This window comes from Salvia miltiorrhiza, chromosome 7, assembly GCF_028751815.1.
Source record: "Salvia miltiorrhiza cultivar Shanhuang (shh) chromosome 7, IMPLAD_Smil_shh, whole genome shotgun sequence".
In the NCBI taxonomy this organism is placed as follows: Eukaryota; Viridiplantae; Streptophyta; class Magnoliopsida; order Lamiales; family Lamiaceae; genus Salvia; species Salvia miltiorrhiza.
The window spans coordinates 56704514-56728219 of record NC_080393.1 but is presented as its reverse complement, the minus strand read 5'-3'; the positions used below and the strand labels follow the sequence as shown (position 1 = coordinate 56728219).

At 37.0% G+C, this 23706-nt stretch overlaps 1 protein-coding gene and 2 long non-coding RNA genes across 5 annotated transcripts; 1 reads left to right on the top strand and 2 right to left on the bottom strand.

Moving 5' to 3' along the window:
* Positions 1-355: 355 nt before the first annotated feature.
* On the bottom strand, positions 356-2933 carry LOC130994862 (6,7,8-trihydroxycoumarin synthase-like). The gene is made up of 2 exons (XM_057919970.1): positions 2001-2933; positions 356-1079 (listed from the first exon to the last, which is right to left on the bottom strand). The coding sequence occupies exons 1-2, from the start codon at positions 2895-2897 to the stop codon at positions 468-470; spliced, it is 1509 nt and encodes a 502-aa protein (XP_057775953.1). The 5' UTR covers positions 2898-2933; the 3' UTR covers positions 356-467.
* Positions 2934-17944: 15011 nt separating this feature from the next.
* LOC130995010 (uncharacterized) lies at positions 17945-23706 on the top strand. 2 transcript variants are annotated; one of them, XR_009091992.1, is made up of 2 exons: positions 17945-18104; positions 23432-23706. It is a non-coding gene; the product is annotated as an uncharacterized LOC130995010 (long non-coding RNA). The 2 variants fall into 2 exon arrangements; XR_009091993.1 differs by lacking the exon at positions 17945-18104 and adding an exon at positions 22913-22954.
* On the bottom strand, positions 19844-22441 carry LOC130994980 (uncharacterized). Of its 2 annotated transcripts, none has more exons than XR_009091953.1 (5): positions 22290-22441; positions 22110-22217; positions 21905-22006; positions 20741-20818; positions 19844-20139 (listed from the first exon to the last, which is right to left on the bottom strand). It is a non-coding gene; the product is annotated as an uncharacterized LOC130994980 (long non-coding RNA). The 2 variants fall into 2 exon arrangements; XR_009091952.1 differs by having other exon boundaries at positions 19844-20118.

The following is a 23706-nucleotide window of genomic DNA, read 5'->3' as shown; positions in this document are numbered from 1 at the left end:
TATTTGATTATACAAATGACACTGCCTATATTTAACATTATTCAGTTATATAAATGACACCGTGACATTTTAAAATGTTATAGTATCATTAAAATATTACAGTCATTTACAATCTTATACTATTATCAATTACAGGAAGTGTCGTTTAGGTGTTTCACAATATATCACTTGAGCTAGATTTCGTTGGCTACATGAATTATATCCTTAAGTACTCACTTCGTTTTCGAATAAGTGTCTCCAGTCGTTAAAAATGTATATCAAGAAAGTAGACAAATATACTCATTTTACCCTAATAATTTTTATTTTTATATAAATATTATAAATTGATAAATCAATGATAGGACACAACAACACATAAAAATTGTAGGACATAGCATCCGAACTAATATCCTTCTTATTGTTTACAAGAACATTACCCACACACTAATTAATTAAACACCATAAACTTTACAAAACACACACACTAATTAAAAACCATAAATTTTAGGCACAAGTAGTAGGGCATTTTTCTTATGCACTGCAAGTCCAAGCGTTGGATTTGTATCCACATCTTCTACATGAATTCCTTTAGGCAATTCCCAATCAAAACTGTAGAGCAAATTTGCAACCATAAGCTCCATCGACAAATGTCCTATATTCATGCCGGGGCACATTCTTCGCCCCGACCCGAATGGAATGAGCCCGAAATCTTGCCCTTTGAAGTCAATATTACTATTCAAGAATCTCTCGGGAATAAACTCATCTGGATTTTTCCAGTACTCGGGATCTCTCCCTACAGCGTACGCGTTAACATAAACCATCGTTTTGGGCGCAATTTCGTAGCCGTCTAGAATGCTAGTCTCCATTGATTCTCTTGGTAGGAGCAATGGCCCTGGAGGGTACATTCTAAAACTCTCATTTATTACTGCTTTTAGATATGGAAGTTTGGGCAAATCATCTTCATCTACTTTGCCCTTTTCTCCTACCAAACTTCTGATTTCATTTTGCAGTTTCTTCATGACTTTGGGAGCTTTGATTAGAGCTGTCATCGTCCAAATAGTTGAAGCTGGAATTGTTTCTGATGAAGCTGAAATCATATCCTACAAAATGTTTACCAATATCAGAAATTTTCACGTGTGTTGCAATTAAAACACCATCGATCTTCCAATTATTTACTACAATATTTTTAATTTATTTTTCCATCAAAGTTCGTCCTTTGTGATTTGTGGCGGATCTAGAATTTTTATTTTACCAGCGGTATGAAAAATATCTGATAAACATATATAAATATAAAAAAATACTTTAATGTTAAAATAATATATTCCAAAATATTGTTAAAAAATACTCCCTCCGTCCCAAACGAAATGGCCTATTTCTTTTCGGCACGGAGATTAAGAAATGTGTATAAAGTAGATAAAATGAGTTGGTGGAAATTATTTAAATATTAAGTATAGAGAGAGAGTGTATTGCCAAAAAGGAAACAAGACATTTCGTTTGGGACAGCCCAAAAAGAAAAACAGGACATTTCGTTTGGGACGGAGGGAGTACATAAGAAAATCAGTTAGAATATGTTTCCAATAATTTAAAAATAGTGTAATATTATCATTTTCCAGATTAAGATTAACACAAGAAATCGTCTATTAATTAAAAAATATGCTACATACCTTATGAAAGCAGTACTGTTCATGTTTGGCCTATGTTAGTTTGCTTTATTTTATTTTATATTATTCTAGTATGTCATAAATTGCTACCGAGATCATTGATTTTATAAACTACATAAAAATTGATTTTATTTTTAACTTTTTCCCTATAACTTCAAATAATTAATAAAAAAATACGTCGAGCTCAGATTTTTCATGAAATTAATAATCGCAAAAATAATTCATGATGTATTAGAATCAAAATAAATTTGTAAAACAAAAGGATAGCCCTAATTAACATCTAGATTAACCGTAAGCTGTGCTCACATAAAATATATAACATAACCGTTTCATGAATCAATTAAGTAAAACAAAGCTCACCGTTAGAAGGGCTTTGATGTTATCCCAAGTGAGATGATTGGAAGAAGACTTGTCTTCTATAAGCTTTATCAACACACTAAGCATATCCTTCTTCTCCTCCTCCTCCACCTCCGCCCTCGCCCTCGAATCGAGGCGCTCGTCGATGAGCTCTTGATAGAAAGAATCCATGTCCTTGCACATCCTATCAGCATCTCTCATTTTCCCACTGATTTTATCCACCCAACTCAACGCAGGAAAGTAATCGGAAACAAAGAAAGCCGTTGTGAGCGCGTCGAATCCTCTCACAATCCGGCGACATCTCCTCGTCTCCGATCCGCCCTCCTCGTACCTCTTCCCAAAACAAATTGCGCATGTCAAGCGGCTGGCGGCGGCCATGGTCGCCTCGCTCAAATTCACGGCTTGATTTTGGGAGCAAGAGCTTCGAATCTTGTTGATCATGCGAGAGATCTCCTCTTCTCGAAGGGGGCGAAAGGATTGGACTTTTTTAGGGCTTAAGAGGTGAATGTGCGTCACCTTCTTCATCTCCCTCCACCTCTCGTTGTATGGTGTGAAGGCTAAATCGGAGCTGTTGTAGGAAAGCTTCTGCAGCCCTAGTAATTTGGGCCTGCTGCAAAATGATGAATCTTGAATTTTCAAGACTTGTTTAGCTAGTTTTGATGAGGAGATTACTAGGAGAGGAGTGGAGCCGAGTTTCATGTGGATTATCGGGCCGTATTTTCTTGAGAGCTCGTGGAGATAGATGTGTGGGTCCGCCGCCCCCCCGAGCTGGTGGAGGTTTCCGATCAGCGGTAGCGGGGGTGGGCCCGGTGGTAGAGTGGTTTTTGGCTGATGTTTGGTTTTGACGAGGATGTAAAGGAGCAAGATTATTGGGAGAGTTATTGAGAGTATAAGTATCATTGTGAGTGAATTTTTGAAGGGTAATTGGATGTGTTTGGATTTGATGCTTGTTTTCTTGATCCAACATTTATAGTGTTTTTTTTAGCTACTATGTAGTATACTAGTACTTAATAATTGCATTACAAGTAATTATATATAGTGTGATAGATAGTAATTTGTTACATATGTTTCATGCATGGGACATAATTAACTTGTCCATGCACATATAATTGAATAATGGAAACTTCTTTCACCGTATTTACTTTAATTTGGCATATTGTGTAGAAGCATTAATGGGCAACATTAATTTATTGATCATGAAAACGACCACGAAAGGTTACCTAAGAACTACCATTTTTGTGAGCACACTATATTGAGTATAAAAAATTATTACATTCGTCGTCAAATTAATTGCATTAAAAAAAAATACTAGAAATTTTCACCCTTTATGTGATCCAACAGAGGTGACGCGTTCACCAAAGATCTATATATATATATAGAGAGAGTGAATCATATAGTATCCAAACAAAGGTAGTATACTAGTATATATATGTATACATTTGTAGTAGCCCGCTATTTTATTTTATGATTAAGAGCAATAAATGCAATATTTATTTTTACATCTTTCAGTTGATTTTAATCCAGTGATTAATATTCAGTTAATTCAGCTAAGAGTTCTGAATTAGATGTCATTACCTGAGATGACCACGATTGAATTATTGAGTAGTCAATGATTTATTTCAGAATGATAATTGACTTAGCGAAGTCAAGTTATTATTTTATTTGTAATCAAAATATTATTTCTATTTATTTAACTTTATTACTTGAGTCGTGAGTTTACTCCGAATTGTGAAGTGAATTAAATCTATGGATACAATTTAGATTCATTCTACGAGTATCACGATATTAGTAAGGCAGGAAATCAAATATCGAATAACAAGATTTATTGCTTCTGTTTATACTTCACTTTACAAACCCCTATATATATATATATATATATATATATATATATATATATTTTTTTTACTTATCTATCAGCATTTAAAGAGTGAGATAAGGGAAAGGAAAAAAATGCACTGCACGCCTGCTCCAGCTCCACGCCTACTGTATCTTTTTGACTCCAGCCATTTTGCACATTTTTGACTAAAACAAGTGTGCATTTCACACCCGAACACCTTCATTTTGTTCCAGACTTCAGCAGCTATTAATCTCCATTTCGTTCCCATTCCACACTTAGAAAGTTCAGGACAGTAGGGGCCTTCATACATTCTCTGCCAGGAGGTAAACTCCTTAACTCTCTTCAACTCCTCCAAGATTTCACCTACATTAATGGAAAGAACATTCATTTCAGTTCAGTTCAATCATTCCAGTTCGTTAAACTCAACGGCAATCAGCCAACCAACAGTCATTCCCAAGGTATTAATTCTATTTCAGATATCCATTCCAGTAAGCATTCATACCATAGCATAATCAATTCCAGATGATATAAGACTCTCATAAGCATGATAGACATAACAGACGCAGGCTTTATCATGTAGAACACCAACCACTATTGTTGAGCAAGTGCCAATAAGAATTCGAGTTTGAACGAGTATAGTTTGAATTTACACAAAACAAGAAGAGATTACGCCTTGTCTTTAATTCGCGTTGAGAGCCGATAGAAAGAGAGTCGAGTTTTTACTTAGCTTTAGGTTGAGTGGTAGTGGACTGTCGGAGCTCTGCGACTCACGGCGACGACGGCTCCGGGAGAGGCGGCTGCCGGACTCTTACTGTTAACAGCAGCGGCTGGCGGCGGCGCTCCCAGGCGGCGGCGTTACCTCAGCAGCGGCGACGTCCGGCGATAGAACTCCAGGCCGCGACCCGGCGAAACAGCAGCGGTAGTTGGTGGCGTGGCTCGAACCTTCGACTCCGGAGGTAGCAGCAACGGCGGACCCCCCCTGCTCGCCGGAAATCGCACAGCAGCAGCGGCGGTGCTCGCCGGTTCCGCGGCGGTGGCAGATCGAAGCAGCGGCGGCGCTCTCGATTTGGGGATCTGCTCGTACAACGGTGAAGAGGGGGTTTAGGGCGAGGAGGCGGCGCGGTCAACAGCTGAACGCCGGCCACGCCGGCAGCTGGAACGACCGGAGAAGGAAGCGGTGGCGGCGGACGCCTCGATTGAAGGTAGATCGAGGGAGGAGAAGGTTGAGTGTGATTTAGGAGAGATCAGAGAGAGAGAGAGGATAAGGAGGAAGAGGCAGGTGCGGCCACGCCGGACCTAGGCACGGCGGCAGCCGACGCCGGTCGGAGCAGAGAAGGAGCTCGACTGATTTTGAAGAAGGGCTCGACTGATTTTGGGAGAAGGAGCTCTCGGCTGATATTTGAGAGGAGAGGGTGCCGACTGTTTTGAAAAAGAGAGAGAGAGACTAAATTGGGCCAACTGATTTTGGGCTTCTTCCCTTATACTCGAAATTGGGCCTTTAATTTATTTAATTTGGGCTGGTTTAAATCCTTGAATTGGACCTTGATTAATTATTTCTTTGGGCCGAGTTTATTTATATTAAAGCCCAACTGCATTTTATTAATCGGGCTGCTGTATTATCTTAGCTGGGCCTTGATCGTTTAATTTATTTATTTGAGCCCAACCAATCAATTATTTATTCGTGGGACCAAGATTTATTTAATTACTTGAACCAATGAATTATTTCAATCGGGCCTTTTATATTAATTATTAAGGCCACTTCCACTTAATTAATTATTAGGCTGTCTTATGTTGGACCTTTTAATTATTCGAATTTATAACATTACTTTTCCTTATTATTAAGCCCGATTAATTATGAGGTTATAAAGCGAATAAGCCTAGGTATTTATTTATTTTCTATCGAATACAAGGAGCATGATTTATTTAATTGGCGGATTAGAACACCCTGTAGAAAACGGATTAATTTTAGATAATTATCCGGCTTCATGAGATGAGACTTAGCTTTTGTTTAAATCCGATAGCCTGGATTAATAGTAAAATTTCCGATTATTATTTCAGAATAATAATTCATGCATAAGAGGATCATGCATCGTTAATTTCGTATTCTCATTATTTGAGGATTTTGCTCGAGCAGTATCTTATTTATATTCTTGTAATAAAGGTCAAGCACGAGATTAATAATCAGTCAATGAGCTACTGTACCACAGAAAGTTTCTATCAGGTGGGTTTACTTTCATATATATCAAATGAGTTTAATGTTATGTTTGAACAGTTATTTCATTGCAAAATCATTGAACTGAAAATTATTTCAACTGTTGTCTTGCCATAAATGTTTCAATGTTTGGTATGATATCTATCTGATGTGGCTTTGCCAGTTATTATGCAATCGAATTCGGGTCCTGAGCAGTTGATAGCTATCCTGCCAGGGCTAGTGTACACCAGTGACCGTGAGTCATCTAGCGGGTTGGCCGGTCAAGTGACCGTGAGAGGTGGCCACCTCTCCGGCACACAGTTCCAGATATGATAGATTACAAGAGAACTTAGACTGCAGTCGAACTTTAAGAATCACAACTGAATTTTGTAAGCTTGGGCCTTTTTAGCGAAAAACCCCTTGCTGTACTGTTTATGATGGCATGACAATTTAAATCTTTACGAAGCATGTTATATTTCATAGTAGGCATATGTGCCCACTGAGTACCTTTGTACTCAAGCCCTGCATATATTTCTAAATGTGCAGGTTGAGCAGCTACCGATGGTGATGAAGTGACGAGCGGGACTTTTTTTTTGTCTTATTATGTATTAATGAACTCTAGGGATACATGTCTTCATACATGTAATCAGAACCTTATTCCGCTGCGTACTCAGAAGTTTTATGTTATTTTGGCTAAGTCGGAGTTATCCGAACTTACTAGTTATTTGAGTTTATACGACTAAACCTCCGTCATATTATAAATATCCCTTTTGTTAACAATGATGAAATGTGATCCTTCCTTGTTTGATTATTCCCCTTTCTGCCCCGCTTCTAATCTCCCTCCATTAGTCACGGTTTCCCGGCTTAATTATCCTTATTTAGGTCCGGTCGTGACAGAGTGGTATCAGAGCAGTTCATTTGCTCTGAACCCTAGAGTTAACCCATTTTTCTAGTATGGTCACTAGTATATATGAGTCAATCAACCAAAGCTCATCACTTCATCACATCGTCATGCTCAGCAAGAAAGAAGGTAGTAATGATTTTAAAACATTGAGAAGTTCACGTTTTATATAAAATGTACTGATGCTTACATTCAAGTTTTATGCTTTATTGATTGATTAGATATCCTAATGAACTTAGATGCGTTAAGAATACATGATCACTGTTACGAGAAGAAAAATAGAAGTTAGAAACTCAGTTATATTTCACTATAGCCATGGTGAGAGCTAAAAAAAAAAAAAAAAAAAAAAAGAGAAGAGAATCCAATGAAAGCAGTGCAAGCAGAGTGCCACGCACGAATCACTGAAGCAGGCATAGTTCTTCATTCAGGTTGTTCACGCGAGACAGAACACCTAATCGACTATTACCTTATTCAATGATAGTTTAAGTATGATATTGCTTATAGCGATGAGTGTGACTTATGTAATCAGTTAGCTAATCCCTAATAAGTTGAGACTCACTTCTAGCCTCGATTATCACTAGCTATGGCTTGAGGATAACCTTCATGATTCATGTATGAACTTCAGAGTTAGACTTACGAGGGGTCAAAATGCTTTGTATATAATGTTATAATATTACGATTAAAGCTATCAGCTTATAGTTTCAGATATTCGGAACCATTCTACTTACAGTACCTATCGCAATAGATGAGGACATGATTGAGAATCCCTATTGATTACGATCACCTACTACGAATTGGAAAGACGAGATGTGATATGGGTACTAGCAATTACCAACCATTATGATTGATCATAAAAGTTTACGCAAGTGTGTAAGACGAGAGAAGTTCTTGAAGATGGTTCAGAGTTTAATAATAGCTAGAAGCACCGACAGTGGATCGATGCTAGAGCAAATGAATTAAGATTCTAATGAGACCCTAAGGATATACTCAAGATAAGTATACATACCTTAACCTATCAAGGACATCGCCTCAGTTAGAACGTCTTGGATTAGGCATTTAGTCTGGTAGCCGGAATGAGAGCATTGACTAAGGTCATTCCATGACTTAGCATTACATATGGTGACACATGCCCTGTGAAGATGCTCAGAGGAGCAAAAGCTATTTCCTTATTGAATGCGTGATGATTCAGAAGGTCTTTTGCAATAACACGGAAGAGTCCTTCAAATTATATGGTTGCATTTCAAGCGCTATGTGAAGGAACACTAAGTACTAGAAGTACTACATTAAGATCATGTAGAGGAAGATTGTTGAGTAAGGTCGAGCCTATCTTATTTCGCCTATAGAAGATGTTTAAGGATTGCATTAAATTAGGAGGCAGACTCCAAGTTTGAGAAGCTCTAGAATATTCTCAATGACATGTTCAAGATGTTAAGAAGAAAGTGGTGATTTTAGACCAAATATACCTTTTGCAACCAATGAACAAGAGTTACCAAGTTTGGAAAAGTATTTCCGAGTGACTGAGAAGTAGTTGTGTCGGACCTGGCCAGTCCACATGGCCAAAATCTCAGTAGTCGTCATATATGGGTCTTTAAACCTATATATATTTTAAACCTTCATCTGAAAAGCCAAACGGGTTCAGACTATTAGGTCATTTCGTTTCGACCTTTCAGTCAATTCATTTCTACCCTATGGTTATTCATTTTCAATTGTTTGGCAAATTATTGAAACACTTTGACTAATTGCCATTTGTGATTTGAATCATTGCGATCTACTAGCTGTTGGTAGATTTTTTTTTTTTTTTGTGACCCAAGGACAAACAGATACTCATCAGATTAAATCAGTCAAACACGTATGCTTCAACCCAAGGGTCAAGCATGTAATGCATACAGACAATCTCTTGTGCATTTAGTAGGACCTTATTTGTGTATTTTGAAAACGATGATCATTTCGATGATTTTGTATGCCCCTATGTTGGCTTAGTTATTTTGACTAGTATTAGTACGGAAACGCTGGTTAATAGGGCATTTTGGAACTGAGCTCTTTCATGATAACCTTGCTAGACAGCTAGTTCATCATGTATAATGCTTGGATAGATCACCAGATCTATATTCAAATGATGATGAAATAGTCCTCATTGAGACTAATTTCCCATGTCTATGTAGCGACCCTATCAGTCTTTTGCGACAAGTCACTTCTGCTATGTTATTTATATACCTTCATGAGAAAAAGTACGAGCGAGATTCGAGAATCAAGAAAACGATTTATAGAATTGATAATATGCATCTGTGTATCACATTGGTGACTATATGTCGACTCATCGGAATGTCAACAAAGCAAAAGTATCCGAGAGAAGGGGAAAGAATTCCCTGAGATGGGGAAAAGACCCAGTACCAGGGCTAGAACAAAACATGGCCTCACCACCCATACAACTAGAACATAGAATAGAAGAACTATTCCTATGACAAAGTCCACTTGTCTTCAGTGGGACAAGAGATCCGGCCAAGCTGAGACATATGTACGAAAGATGGAGCGCATTTTCAGCTTTTTCGCTGCACTGACCAAGAGCGCCTAACTTGCGTGCCTTTTTTTAGCTGACTGGGTCAGCTAAATCCTGGAGGAAAGCAAGGATGAAAACAATGGCAGCCGAGCAGTTAGAAAATCTGACTTGGGGGCAATTCAAGATGGGCATATATGATAAGTATATACCCCAAAGCTATCGCAAGAAGAAGAAAAGTGGATTTTACAATCTAAAGTAAAGAGTAATGATCGTTACTCAGTACGATAGGATGTTCTGTGATATGTCGAGATATGCGCCAGAGCAAGTAAACATGGAAAAAAAAGGGGGGGGGGCTGAAAAACTTTGTGCCGCTCTGAGGCACGAGATTAGGATGGCTTTGGCAAGCCATGGTGGATTGTCTTACACTGCGCTCAGAAGAGCATTAAACATTAGGGCATCGATGTCGATAGAAAGACCAGTAAGGATGCCTATGCCAACACCTCCACAGGCACAAACTCAGAACATTTGAGGAAAAAGAAAAGAGGACAACAGTAACAACTGTCAAGAAAAAAAAAAAAAAACCATGGCAAGGGCAATCATTCCAGCAACAAGGCTACAAAAGCCAAAAGGGTACTCCTAGACAGATAGGAGATAACCAACAAAGAATCCTGCCCTGCCCAAATTGCAACAAGAACCATGGGAGATGATGCAATAATGGAAGAGTGGAAGTGAAGGTTGTTACACAGTAGCCAGAAGGGCATTATGCAAACCGTTGTTTGAATAAGGAACAAGGGACGGGTCTATGCTGAACTTGCTTGTCCAGGCTCCGTATCTGCAAGCAATCCATGTTTTGCCCTAACCACACCAAGAGTAGTAACCACGCCAAAAACAACAACAACAACAATAACACATGTGTGCATGAGCTTAAAGCTGAGCATAAATTCACTCAAAGCCATGGTGAATAACTCGTATGTTATACCAATGGGAGACATTGACGTAATCTTAGGAGTAGATTATCTAGCTGTGAACCAAACTACCATCATTTGCAACAAAAGACAAATTTCTTTTCGACCCCTTGGAAATGAACTGACACTTTCCCATGGAATCAGCATGAGCAAGAGAGAGGCAATCATCTCCACCCTCGACGCAATAAAGATGATAAGGAAATAATATTCGGACTACCTTGTGTATTTTCATGGAGAACAAGGAACCGAGAAGAGCATTAGAGACATGACAATCGAATGAGAATTTCTTGATGGTTCCTGAAGATCTCGCCGATGTGCAACCGTTCTTTTCGAAAGAGGAAAATTGGCACATTGAGAATGTGTATAGACTATAAAGAGTTGAACAAGGAGACATTCAAGAACAAGTACCCCTGTCGAAGATAAATGACCTTTTCGATCAGGTCAGAGGAGTGACTGTATTCTTAAAAATAGACCTAAGGATTGGGTATCATCAACTAAAGATTTGGTCAGAGGATGTACCTAAGATGGCCTTCCGAATTAGATATAGCCATTATGAGTTCGTAGTGGTGTCATTCGGATTGACTAATGCACCGGTCGTGTTCATGGATCTCATGAACAGAGTGTTTCATCTATCCTTAGACAAATTTGTCATAATTTTCAGAGATGATGTCTTGATCTACTCGAAAAACAAGAAAGACCATGAGAAACACTTGAGAATTGTCTTAAAAACGTTGAGAACATAGCGTCTCTATGCCAAGTCCAACGAATGCGAATTTTGGCTCAATGAAGTCACATTTTTGGACATATTATCTCATGAGAAGGGATCAGAGTGTGTCCTGACAACATACAAGTTGTACTCAAATAGAGATCGCCTACTAACCCTAAGAAGATCAAGAGTTTCTTGGGATTAGCAAGTTACTATAGGAGGTTCGTAGAAGGATTTTTTTTTATAGAAAGACCAACGACGCAACTATTCAAGAAGTGAATCAAATTTTCTTGGACAAAAGGATGTGAGAAAAGATTTTAAGAGCTCAAGGAGAAGTTAACCACTGCACCAGCGTTAGCTGTTCCAAAGACTGACAAAGAACAGGTGGATTATGTATACACGTCCAAGAAAGTACTCGATTGCGTGTTAACACAAGAAGGAAGAGTGATAGCATACGCATCATGAAAGCTTAGACCACATGAATTGAACTATCTAACTCATGATCTAGAACTAGTTGTAGTAGAGACACCACCTATATGGATTTAGATGTGAGATGTTCACAAACCATAAAAGTTTGAAATATTTTTTTTGAGTGAATGAATCTTAACATGAGATAGATGAGATGGCTCGAACTAGTGAAAGACCATGGCGGTGCTAATAACTACCACCCAGACAAAGCTAACATGGTAGTTGATGCCTTGAGTCATAAGACTCAATTTAAGTTGGGATCTCTCCTCACTCGGGATGAGGGACACACGAAGGATTTTTGTAGAATAAGTTTAGAAGTTGTTTAACCACCAGAATCTGTAGAAGGGATTATCGCAACGATGGTAGTAACGCTCGATTTGGAAAGAAAGATTTTAGAGGCGCAAACAAATGATGAGACCTTGGGAATTTACGTATAGCAATAAGATCAGGCACACCTAGAGGTTGCTACAAAGCATCAGGTAATGTTGTGGTGTTTAAGGAAAGATTGTGTGTGTTCACACGATGAACAATTCAGAGATGAGATAATGAGCGAAGCTCATGACACGCCATATACTGGCCACCCGGGAAGCATAAAATGACAAAGACTTGAAAGAAGAATTCCGATGGAAAGATATAGCTACACTTGTTGAGAGATGCCTAGCATGCCAACGAGTGAAGGCTTTGCACCATAGACCATATGGAAAATTACAACCATTTGAGATCTCATAATGGGAGTTAGAGCACTTTGCAACAGATGTCGTGACTAGTTTACGAAGTTGAAAAGTGGGAGTGCTGCCATCTGGGTAATAGTGGAGCGACTTGCGAAATGAGCTCGTTTTATATCAATACCGATCACATACGGATCAGACAAATTAGGACAATTATATGTTTGAAAAATTGTGCGTTCCACGGTATGCTCGTGTCAATCACTTTGGACTGAGATTCGAAGTTTACATCTAGATTCTGTATGAACTTGTAGAAGAAATTAGGCACAAGGTTAAATTTCAGTACCACCTTTTGCCCACAAACATATAGATGGTTGAGAGAATAATTCAGACTCTCGAAGATACGTTAAAAGTAGTACAAGGCAAAGGTGAAAGTGATGAACAGTGATGTCATTGATTGAGTAATTGCCTACAATAATAGTTATCAGGCAACAATCAATATGGCGCCTTATGAGGCAATGCATGGAAGAAAATATAGATCACCACTCTACTGAGATAAAGTAGGTGTAAGGAGAATTTTAGGACCAGACACGATGAATGAGATGATTGAGATAGTCTGACAGAAATCAAGATGAGGGAGTACCCAGAACTTTTTTTTTTGCAATGATATGCAAATTTCGGGACGAAATTTTTGTTAAGAGGGGTAGTATGTAGTAGCCCGCTATTTTATTTTATGATTAAGAGCAATAAATGCAATATTTATTTTTACATCTTTCAGTTGATTTTAATCCAGTGATTAATATTCAGTTAATTCAGCTAAGAGTTCTGAATTAGATGTCATTACCTGAGATGACCACGATTGAATTATTGAGTAGTCAATGATTTATTTCAGAATGATAATTGACTTAGCGAAGTCAAGTTATTATTTTATTTGTAATCAAAATATTATTTCTATTTATTTAACTTTATTACTTGAGTCGTGAGTTTACTCCGAATTGTGAAGTGAATTAAATCTATGGATACAATTTAGATTCATTCTACGAGTATCACGATATTAGTAAGGCAGGAAATCAAATATCGAATAACAAGATTTATTGCTTCTGTTTATACTTCACTTTACAAACCCCTATATATATATATATATATATATATTTACTTATCTATCAGCATTTAAAGAGTGAGATAAGGGAAAGGAAAAAAATGCACTGCACGCCTGCTCCAGCTCCACGCCTACTGTATCTTTTTTACTCCAGCCATTTTGCACATTTTTGACTAAAACAAGTGTGCATTTCACACCCGAACACCTTCATTTTGTTCCAGACTTCAGCAGCTATTAATCTCCATTTCGTTCCCATTCCACACTTAGAAAGTTCAGGACAGTAGGGGCCTTCATACATTCTCTGCCAGGAGGTAAACTCCTTAACTCTCTTCAACTCCTCCAAGATTTCACCTACATTAATGGAAAGAACATTCATTTCAGTTCAGTTCAATCATTCCAGTTCGTTAAACTCAACGGCAATCAGCCAACCAACAGTCATTCCCAAGGTATTAATTCTATTTCAGATATCCATTCCAGTAAGCATTCATACCATAGCATAATCAATTCCAGATGATATAAGACTCTCATAAGCATGATAGACATAACAGACGCAGGCTTTATCATGTAGAACACCAACCACTATTGTTGAGCAAGTGCCAATAAGAATTCGAGTTTGAACGAGTATAGTTTGAATTTACACAAAACAAGAAGAGATTACGCCTTGTCTTTAATTCGCGTTGAGAGCCGATAGAAAGAGAGTCGAGTTTTTACTTAGCTTTAGGTTGAGTGGTAGTGGACTGTCGGAGCTCTGCGACTCACGGCGACGACGGCTCCGGGAGAGGCGGCTGCCGGACTCTTACTATTAACAGCAGCGGCTGGCGGCGGCGCTCCCAGGCGGCGGCGTTACCTCAGCAGCGGCGACGTCCGGCGATAGAACTCCAGGCCGCGACCCGGCGAAACAGCAGCGGTAGTTGGTGGCGTGGCTCGAACCTTCGACTCCGGAGGTAGCAGCAACGGCGGACCCCCCCTGCTCGCCGGAAATCGCACAGCAGCAGCGGCGGTGCTCGCCGGTTCCGCGGCGGTGGCAGATCGAAGCAGCGGCGGCGCTCTCGATTTGGGGATCTGCTCGTACAACGGTGAAGAGGGGGTTTAGGGCGAGGAGGCGGCGCGGTCAACAGCTGAACGCCGGCCACGCCGGCAGCTGGAACGACCGGAGAAGGAAGCGGTGGCGGCGGACGCCTCGATTGAAGGTAGATCGAGGGAGGAGAAGGTTGAGTGTGATTTAGGAGAGATCAGAGAGAGAGAGAGGATAAGGAGGAAGAGGCAGGTGCGGCCACGCCGGACCTAGGCACGGCGGCAGCCGACGCCGGTCGGAGCAGAGAAGGAGCTCGACTGATTTTGAAGAAGGGCTCGACTGATTTTGGGAGAAGGAGCTCTCGGCTGATATTTGAGAGGAGAGGGTGCCGACTGTTTTGAAAAAGAGAGAGAGAGACTAAATTGGGCCAACTGATTTTGGGCTTCTTCCCTTATACTCGAAATTGGGCCTTTAATTTATTTAATTTGGGCTGGTTTAAATCCTTGAATTGGACCTTGATTAATTATTTCTTTGGGCCGAGTTTATTTATATTAAAGCCCAACTGCATTTTATTAATCGGGCTGCTGTATTATCTTAGCTGGGCATTGATCGTTTAATTTATTTATTTGAGCCCAACCAATCAATTATTTATTCGTGGGACCAAGATTTATTTAATTACTTGAACCAATGAATTATTTCAATCGGGCCTTTTGTATTAATTATTAAGGCCACTTCCACTTAATTAATTATTAGGCTGTCTTATGTTGGACCTTTTAATTATTCGAATTTATAACATTACTTTTCCTTATTATTAAGCCCGATTAATTATGAGGTTATAAAGCGAATAAGCCTAGGTATTTATTTATTTTCTATCGAATACAAGGAGCATGATTTATTTAATTGGCGGATTAGAACACCCTGTAGAAAACGGATTAATTTTAGATAATTATCCGGCTTCATGAGATGAGACTTAGCTTTTGTTTAAATCCGATAGCCTGGATTAATAGTAAAATTTCCGATTATTATTTCAGAATAATAATTCATGCATAAGAGGATCATGCATCGTTAATTTCGTATTCTCATTATTTGAGGATTTTGCTCGAGCAGTATCTTATTTATATTCTTGTAATAAAGGTCAAGCACGAGATTAATAATCAGTCAATGAGCTACTGTACCACAGAAAGTTTCTATCAGGTGGGTTTACTTTCATATATATCAAATGAGTTTAATGTTATGTTTGAACAGTTATTTCATTGCAAAATCATTGAACTGAAAATTATTTCAACTGTTGTCTTGCCATAAATGTTTCAATGTTTGGTATGATATCTATCTGATGTGGCTTTGCCAGTTATTATGCAATCGAATTCGGGTCCTGAGCAGTTGATAGCTATCCTGCCAGGGCTAGTGTACACCAGTGACCGTGAGTCATCTAGCGGGTTGGCCGGTCAAGTGACCGTGAGAGGTGGCCACCTCTCCGGCACACAGTTCCAGATATGATAGATTACAAGAGAACTTAGACTGCAGTCGAACTTTAAGAATCACAACTGAATTTTGTAAGCTTGGGCCTTTTTAGCGAAAAACCCCTTGCTGTACTGTTTATGATGGCATGACAATTTAAATCTTTACGAAGCATGTTATATTTCATAGTAGGCATATGTGCCCACTGAGTACCTTTGTACTCAAGCCCTGCATATATTTCTAAATGTGCAGGTTGAGCAGCTACCGATGGTGATGAAGTGACGAGCGGGACTTTTTTTTTGTCTTATTATGTATTAATGAACTCTAGGGATACATGTCTTCATACATGTAATCAGAACCTTATTCCGCTGCGTACTCAGAAGTTTTATGTTATTTTGGCTAAGTCGGAGTTATCCGAACTTACTAGTTATTTGAGTTTATACGACTAAACCTCCGTCATATTATAAATATCCCTTTTGTTAACAATGATGAAATGTGATCCTTCCTTGTTTGATTATTCCCCTTTCTGCCCCGCTTCTAATCTCCCTCCATTAGTCACGGTTTCCCGGCTTAATTATCCTTATTTAGGTCCGGTCGTGACAACATTAGAAATGCATATGCTATATTAAACACAATAATGCATGCATGTTGGACAAAAAAATTGCATAAAGCTAGTAATCGTTTTTTTTTTTTATGGTAATATTTTAGACTTGCTTAATTATAACCCTCAATATTATCAATATTTTAGACTTGCTTAATATTGTTATTATTGAACCCACCACTTAACTAAATTAATCAATTAATTAAAACTACCATAAAAGTTGTGTGAACTTTAATTCCACTCACAAAACACTCGATCAATTTATCAAAACCTGTGTCATTCTCAGATGTATATGCATTTCGTGGATAAATGAAACTATATTTTTAATTTTTGTAATGAATAGTTATAAAATAGTGAACTTAATTAATAGTGAAGATTGATGTGACACAATAAAATATGGGACCTGAGATCTCATCTGTAACACCATACATGAGGTAAGCACCCTAGTGAGCAGCCCTCATATCAAAATCAACACCAATAATAACATTATTCCAAACTAAACATCATAATTTTTAGGCACAATAAGAAGTGGAGTTTTCTTCTGCACGGCGAGGCCCGGCTCACGTGTCGTATCCACATCGTCTACCTGGATTCCGATGGGTAATCCCCAGTCGAAATTGTAGAGCAGATTTGCAAGTGCGAGCTCCACATTTACAAGCCCCATAGACATTCCGGGGCACATTCTTCGGCCCGATCCAAACGGAAGATACTCAAAATCTTTCCCTTTTACACTGCTCAAGAACCTCTCAGGCACGAACTCATCTGGATTCTCCCAGTACTCGGATCTCTTTCAATTGTCGACGCGTTCACAAAAACCATTGTTTTTGGTAGCCCTCAAGGTTGCATCTTTCTATTGTTTCTCTAGGTACGATGTAACACCCGGCATTTTCACTACATCATATATTATTATTATTTTCTATTTTCTATTATCTAAAAGAAGAAAGAGAAGTAGAATCACTGAGATGAGATGAGATATTATTATAATACCCTGAGCTTTTAATTCAGTGATTGCATAATTTGAATAATTAAGTATTCTTGCATCCTTTATTAATTTTATTCTTGGAAGCAAGTTTATATTTCCTAGTTAAAGGGATTATTTTATTATTTTCAGAGATGAGAATGGTGATAAATACGAAATATTATTAGTCGACTTATTGCTCGACTAATTGAAGTGACGAATGTTATTTAATTATTTGAGTATTACTTATTAATGAGTTTATTGATTTAGTAATCAAGATAAATTACTAAATCAATAGTGTGAATGATATGTGAATATTTTATTTTATCTTCATGTGAATAGTTTTGATAGAGTATTATGTGAGTAGCCCTATCAAAATTTTTATAATTGGAGAATATTTATCCAAATATTTTTCCAATTTAATTGTTGATAGAATTAGTGTATTAGCTATATTTATATTAAATGAGAGATAGAGTTTAAAAAAAAAGGGGGAAAAAATCCAAATGGACCGAATACTTGGAGTTGGAGTTTACTTTTAAAATGCTAACTCTATCAATTTGTTTCTAATTGCACAATTTCCAAAAAAAAAGGATGTATATATATTACTCAAATAGGAGAAGATTTACTTCATTTCTCCTACTCCAAATCCTTCGATCCCCACCATTACTGTACCACCATTTTACTTCCCTCAAGATCAATTTTGAAGAGAGATTTCAAGCAATAATTACAATACTTTGAAAGAAAAGGTGAATTTCTTGATTTTCTACCCCTCTCTAACTTTAGCTTGGACAAATTTCTAGTTTAAACTTTAGGGTTTTCGAAAAATTTGGGGATTTCATATTAAAGTTAAAATATGATCGTAATATTGAGATATATTATGTTTTTGATGTTCCTAAGCATGATTATGGTGGTTAATTGTGTTAATTCTGACTTGATTTCGAGTTTACTCAAGTTAGTATGAACCCTAGGTTTGAGGTTGAGAGTTATGATTATGTTCTTGAATAATTGGACTCATATATGTGTTCTTGAGTTGGAATTATGTCATATATGAGTAAATCATGAGTTTACACCACATAGTTTGTGAGATTGAGTTTGTTAGTTTAAGTGGATTTGGGAATTCTTGATGTAAGATAGCTACATGTTTGATGCTTGTGTAATTGTACCCTTTGAGTTGTAAAATGAGATTATATGACAATAATTGGAGGATATTAAGCATGCTACTATATGTTGATGTGTTGAACATGAATTAAGTTAAGCTAAAGCATGCTAATGTGTATTAAGATGATGTATTTGAGTTCCTATAGCTGTTATTTGAGAAAATATGAGTGATATGTCAATGAGCATTGCTGTCAGTTTTCGGGTTGGACAGAACAATATGTTTCGGGGTACTTTTGATGATGTTTTCGTAGTCCAAATAATTTGAAAATTTTACTGTAATAACTTCATCATGTGTAGTCGTTCTCTGCAAAATTTCAGCTAAATCCGAGACCATTAGATATGCTAAATTATTTTCTGAAATGTACTGCGCGAAGCAGCGAAGTTCAGAGGCAGATTCTGCCTTGTGTGATATAACTTCTCATACACTTTATGTATTGTATTTTTGTAACTTTCTAATGAAAATAGACTTTGAGTGATTTCTAAAAATGTAAAGCTTGTATTTTTCTTTGAAGATGTTGATTTTATATGATTTTTCAAAGTTGAGATTTATTTATGGATACATGTTTGAGATTTCTTACTTGGGATGGTTATGAATAGAATTATGCTAAGTGATTGATGTTTAGTTATTAATTGTAAGCTAATCTATATAGAATGGATTAGTTTACTCTTAAGCTTTTATCAATTTGAGATATCCTAAGAGATATGATGTTACTATTTGCTTGTAGTTAGTTAAGTCCATAAAAGTAGAATACTCAGATTAGAGGATGCAACTTTCAAGTGATAGAAGTTTCATTCAAGATTTATTTTCTATTTACTTATTATTATCCAATCTTACGTGGGCACCTCATTATAGTGAAGGTTCGAGTGGAAACATAAAGCACTACTACAGAAAAGCTAATAGACAATAGGCATTGCCTATTGTCTATTAGAGAAAATGTCCGTTGTTATAAGTGGTAGTGTCGTAGGTGCTTGAAAAAATGTGCTCATAGACCACAGACATTGCCTGTTGTCATAGATATTTATGACAACAGACATTGCCTATGGTCTTTGAGAGCATATAATCCGTTGTTGTATCATTAGTATCACTATGGTTTTCGATTAGTGTCTTAGGTGCCGATTGTCTATGATCTTTTCTGTATACCACACTAGTTTTTGTCTGTTGTAGTAGTAGAAAAACACCATTTTTATTTCTTATATCACTTCGAGTTTTGATCGGTGTCGTAAGTCCAAAAAAATCCATGCCCTTTTATAATATTTAAATATATAAATCAATTAAATCATATTTTTATAAAAATATTTTTTCTAAAATTAAATATTTATTTAAAAATATGACAATTATTTTCATTTATAACATAATCATGATTAAAATTTCAATATTCATTACAACTCAAATTTAATTCAATCAATTCTACCACATCCATTACAAAATAAGTTAAATCCTAACAACTATAATTAAAATGAGTTAACATTTGTCGATCAATCATCAAATAAGTTCAATCCTAACATTCAAATGAGATAACACTTGTTGCTCCTTCGTTCCTTTAACATGTGATGCATCAACCAATATATCCAATGTTGTCTTCTTTGCCTTCACCATATATCCTTCACACAATCAAAATCATCCTAAACAAATTAACCACATGTTGTCATTCCATCAATACACAAATACTCTCTCCGTCCCAGCTTTTTGTATCCACTTTTAATATAAAGTGGATACAAAAAGCTGGGACGGAGGGAGTAATACTTAAAATAATACATGTGCTATTAAGACAAGGGAAATGAGACCACACATGATGAGAGGGAGGACGGAAAGTCATTTGCAGCCAAAAGAAAATCAATTAACATGAGAAGCACTGCTGCTTGTTCTAGCACATAATCTTTAATCTTTAATTTACATATATGTTAAATAAGCAATAATCAAAACACATATCCGACATTAATTAATGTAAGAAAATATCAGAAAATCAAAAGACTCACCTTTTTATTTTTAAACTATTCATATCATGCATAAACAACTCTTCCACATACCACTTCCACCCAAGTTCTAAAAAATGAATTATCTAAAGAGAAAAATAAATTTAATAACCTGCAAAGTGCATCAAAGTCTTAAAATAGCAGTTACCAATCCAATGACAGAATCAAAGGATTGTTATTTGTTTACGAAATTTACAAACTGCTAAGACAGTTCTCTCAATTGCACTTAAATTGCACAAAACCGACATACCGTGATAAGTTTGCCGGCATTTTCAGGTCTCGTTGCAACCCTTAAAGCAATAGTAGCTGCTCCGGAAGAAATACCAACCTGATTAAAATCAAATATTAGAATAAATGCTTCACTATGAAAGCTCGTGTTCGAACTTTGTGAATTCACTTCTGGTGATTCGCCACCAATATATAAAGTATCAAAGAAGCTTATAATGTAGCATGCAAATACTCACCAGTAGGCCTTCTTGAAGAGCCAATTGCTTTGCAGTTTCTATTGCTTCATCGCCTGATATCTAGCATTGACAAAAGTACTAACAAGAAATGAGGAATATTAATATAATTAAACCAATAGTATACAAATAATTTTCAAGTGACGCATAAGTGTTTTTAAGTCATAAGAACTACTTATTATACTTATGCATCTTAGATCAACAAACAAAATTGCAAGACTACTTGGCAGTTGACACCCATATATCGTGCACACATGCAGTGTAGAAGCTACGGAAAATGGTTGGGGTAAGAAGCAGACCGCTATAACTTCATCCACAACTTGTAGATCTAAATTTTTTGGAATAAAACCAGCTCCAAGATAATTAGCTAAGTCAAAGACTAGATCTTCACAAAATCTAAGCAAAGTACAACACATAATTTAGACAAAATTACAGAAAAGGGTATAGATTCGCCAATCAGCCAAAATGAGCAGCATAAATAAAGAACTCCATTAAGGGGGAGTCTCTTATCACCATGAACTGTCGTGCATCAGGCCAAGCAGACCTATTAAAAAATGTTACAGATTCATGCTATATAGCTTCAAATATTTTGCAATACAATCATAAAAGGCAGTTAAAGATTCTAGATCTTTCATACATAAAAGCAAAACAAACCATCCTCCAAAAAGTTCAAGCTTTAAGTGAACCCCAGTACCCCACAACACTCAATATGACATATTTTTGCACATAAGCTAGAATGTTTTTGCTTTTAAGAATATTAGATAGTAGCAAACTAGACGAACTGAGCTTCAAGTACAAAACAATACAACATTGTTAAGCTAACTTTTTGACCCACAGTTTAGCCATGAGCACATTACTGTCTGTAAACTAAACGGTATCTTCTACAAATTCATAAATTATCGCTATAATCAATTATAGGCTACAATACATCATTTTATAGTGAGATTTTATACCAGTCCGTACTCTGGTGGAGTAAATGCCAAGTTTGTAATGTAGCTTTTCCCATCTCTACTATTCTTCATCAATCCAAAGCACGACAATCAGGGATTGCTATCCTATAAGATACAAAACACCCCAATCGGAGGAATAATTTCTTTCAAGCAAGTCATCAAACAGTTTACAGGCATATACCAATAATAAAGGAAATAATGAACTGACCTTATAAGCACGATGGAAGTGACGACAGGGCACAGTGGAGGTATAGACGGCGCCGATGAAGGCTGGGCAAGGTGACGTCGTCCAGGGCACGGTGGCAGCGACTCAAAGCTGGGCGAGGGCTATGTGAGATATAGTGAGAGAAAGAAAGAGATCTAGATAGGAGAAAATCAAATCCCTTACCTCTCTAGCAGCGGTTATCGGACAATGGTCTGGCAGCGGAGAGCTTCACCGGCGGTCGCGAGGGAGTGGAGCGGGAATGCTAGGGCAGTTTCTAACATTTCATTTCTGACGAGAACTCACGAATATTCTATAGGAAAAAATAAGTTTAATTAAGAAAATAGTAGTATGCGTTTTTCTTCCATTTGAATTTACATATTGTTAGTCGTTAATTTTAGGAGAAAACAAGTTTAATAATTATTGATTTGGTTCGAATTGGATTAATATAAAAATAGACATGCTTAATTTAAAAAGTAAATAATAAATTTTTTAAAAATAGATAGCGAGAGAATTTTATGATAGTTTTTCTTTTTAAAGGGTGTAATTTCATTATTTTTTAATTTATTTATTATTATTTTTTAAAATAACATAGACATATAACCATGGATGATTGGGTCCAGTGTTATAGATTATTTTTAACATTCCACCTATAACCACAGACACATGAGTCTAATGTGTATTAGCATATTTTCATGCTAAAAGACCACAGGCAAAAACATAAGACCACAGACAAAATACTTACGACCACAAACTTTGACAAAAACCATTGTTGTATGTGTGATTTCGTATCCAATTTTTGTTGTAGTGAAGTGAACAAGCAAGGACTTCTATTTCATTAAGAGTATCAGGTGGGCTTACTAACTCAAGAGATAAAGATGCATACTTTAATATAAAGTTTGAGTGTATGCATTTACTTTCAAATTATTGACTTGCCAATATCTGAGATTTGTATGATACCATCTACATAGAACAACGAATTCGGGTCCTGAGCGCGTCAGGATTTGTGTACACAGAGTTGACAGTTAACCTTTGTGTTAGCTTGTCATCGTGTTTGAGAAGGAGGCCTACTTCTCAACACTCAGAGTTATATGATGCGTAGATATGGTACATACATGTTAATTGTGTGCAGACGTATATGATGTTATGATGATATATATAGAAGTTTTACAGTTTTTGCATGCACAGGTTATTTAAATAAAACTCCTGTGTGATGCTTGAGATGGCAAGTTTAGTATATAGCTCTAAGAGCAAGCTTTAAAGTTATTTCGGCATGACCACTGAGTGCTTTTTGGTGCTCAGCCCTGCGTATGTTTCTAAATATGCAGGTTAAGTTGTGATGCAGATGGAAGCAAGCAGAGCAAATTCTTTGATGTATATGTATTAAACTAGGCTCAGGATTCCATGTCTTCATACATGTAATCCACATGAATTATTCCGCTGCAACACTTAATGTACTTTACTTTATTGATGTGTTGTAGAGATTTTAAACCAATAGTTTCGAGAATTATATCATTTAGACAACTTGTCGTTGTGTTATTGAAAGTTGTCTACTCGTGAGTTTTAAAAGTGATTGTATATGATTATCAGATATTATGGTAAA

What these genes read in the sequence shown, in the direction of transcription:
- LOC130994862 (XM_057919970.1), bottom strand. Translation starts at nt 2,897, where the DNA reads ATGATACTTATACTCTCAATAACTCTCCCAATAATCTTGCTCCTTTAC. An exon ending in ACATCAAAGCCCTTCTAACG is followed by an intron (nt 1,080 to 2,000) that starts GTGAGCTTTGTT and finishes AACATTTTGTAG; the next exon opens with GATATGATTTCAGCTTCATC.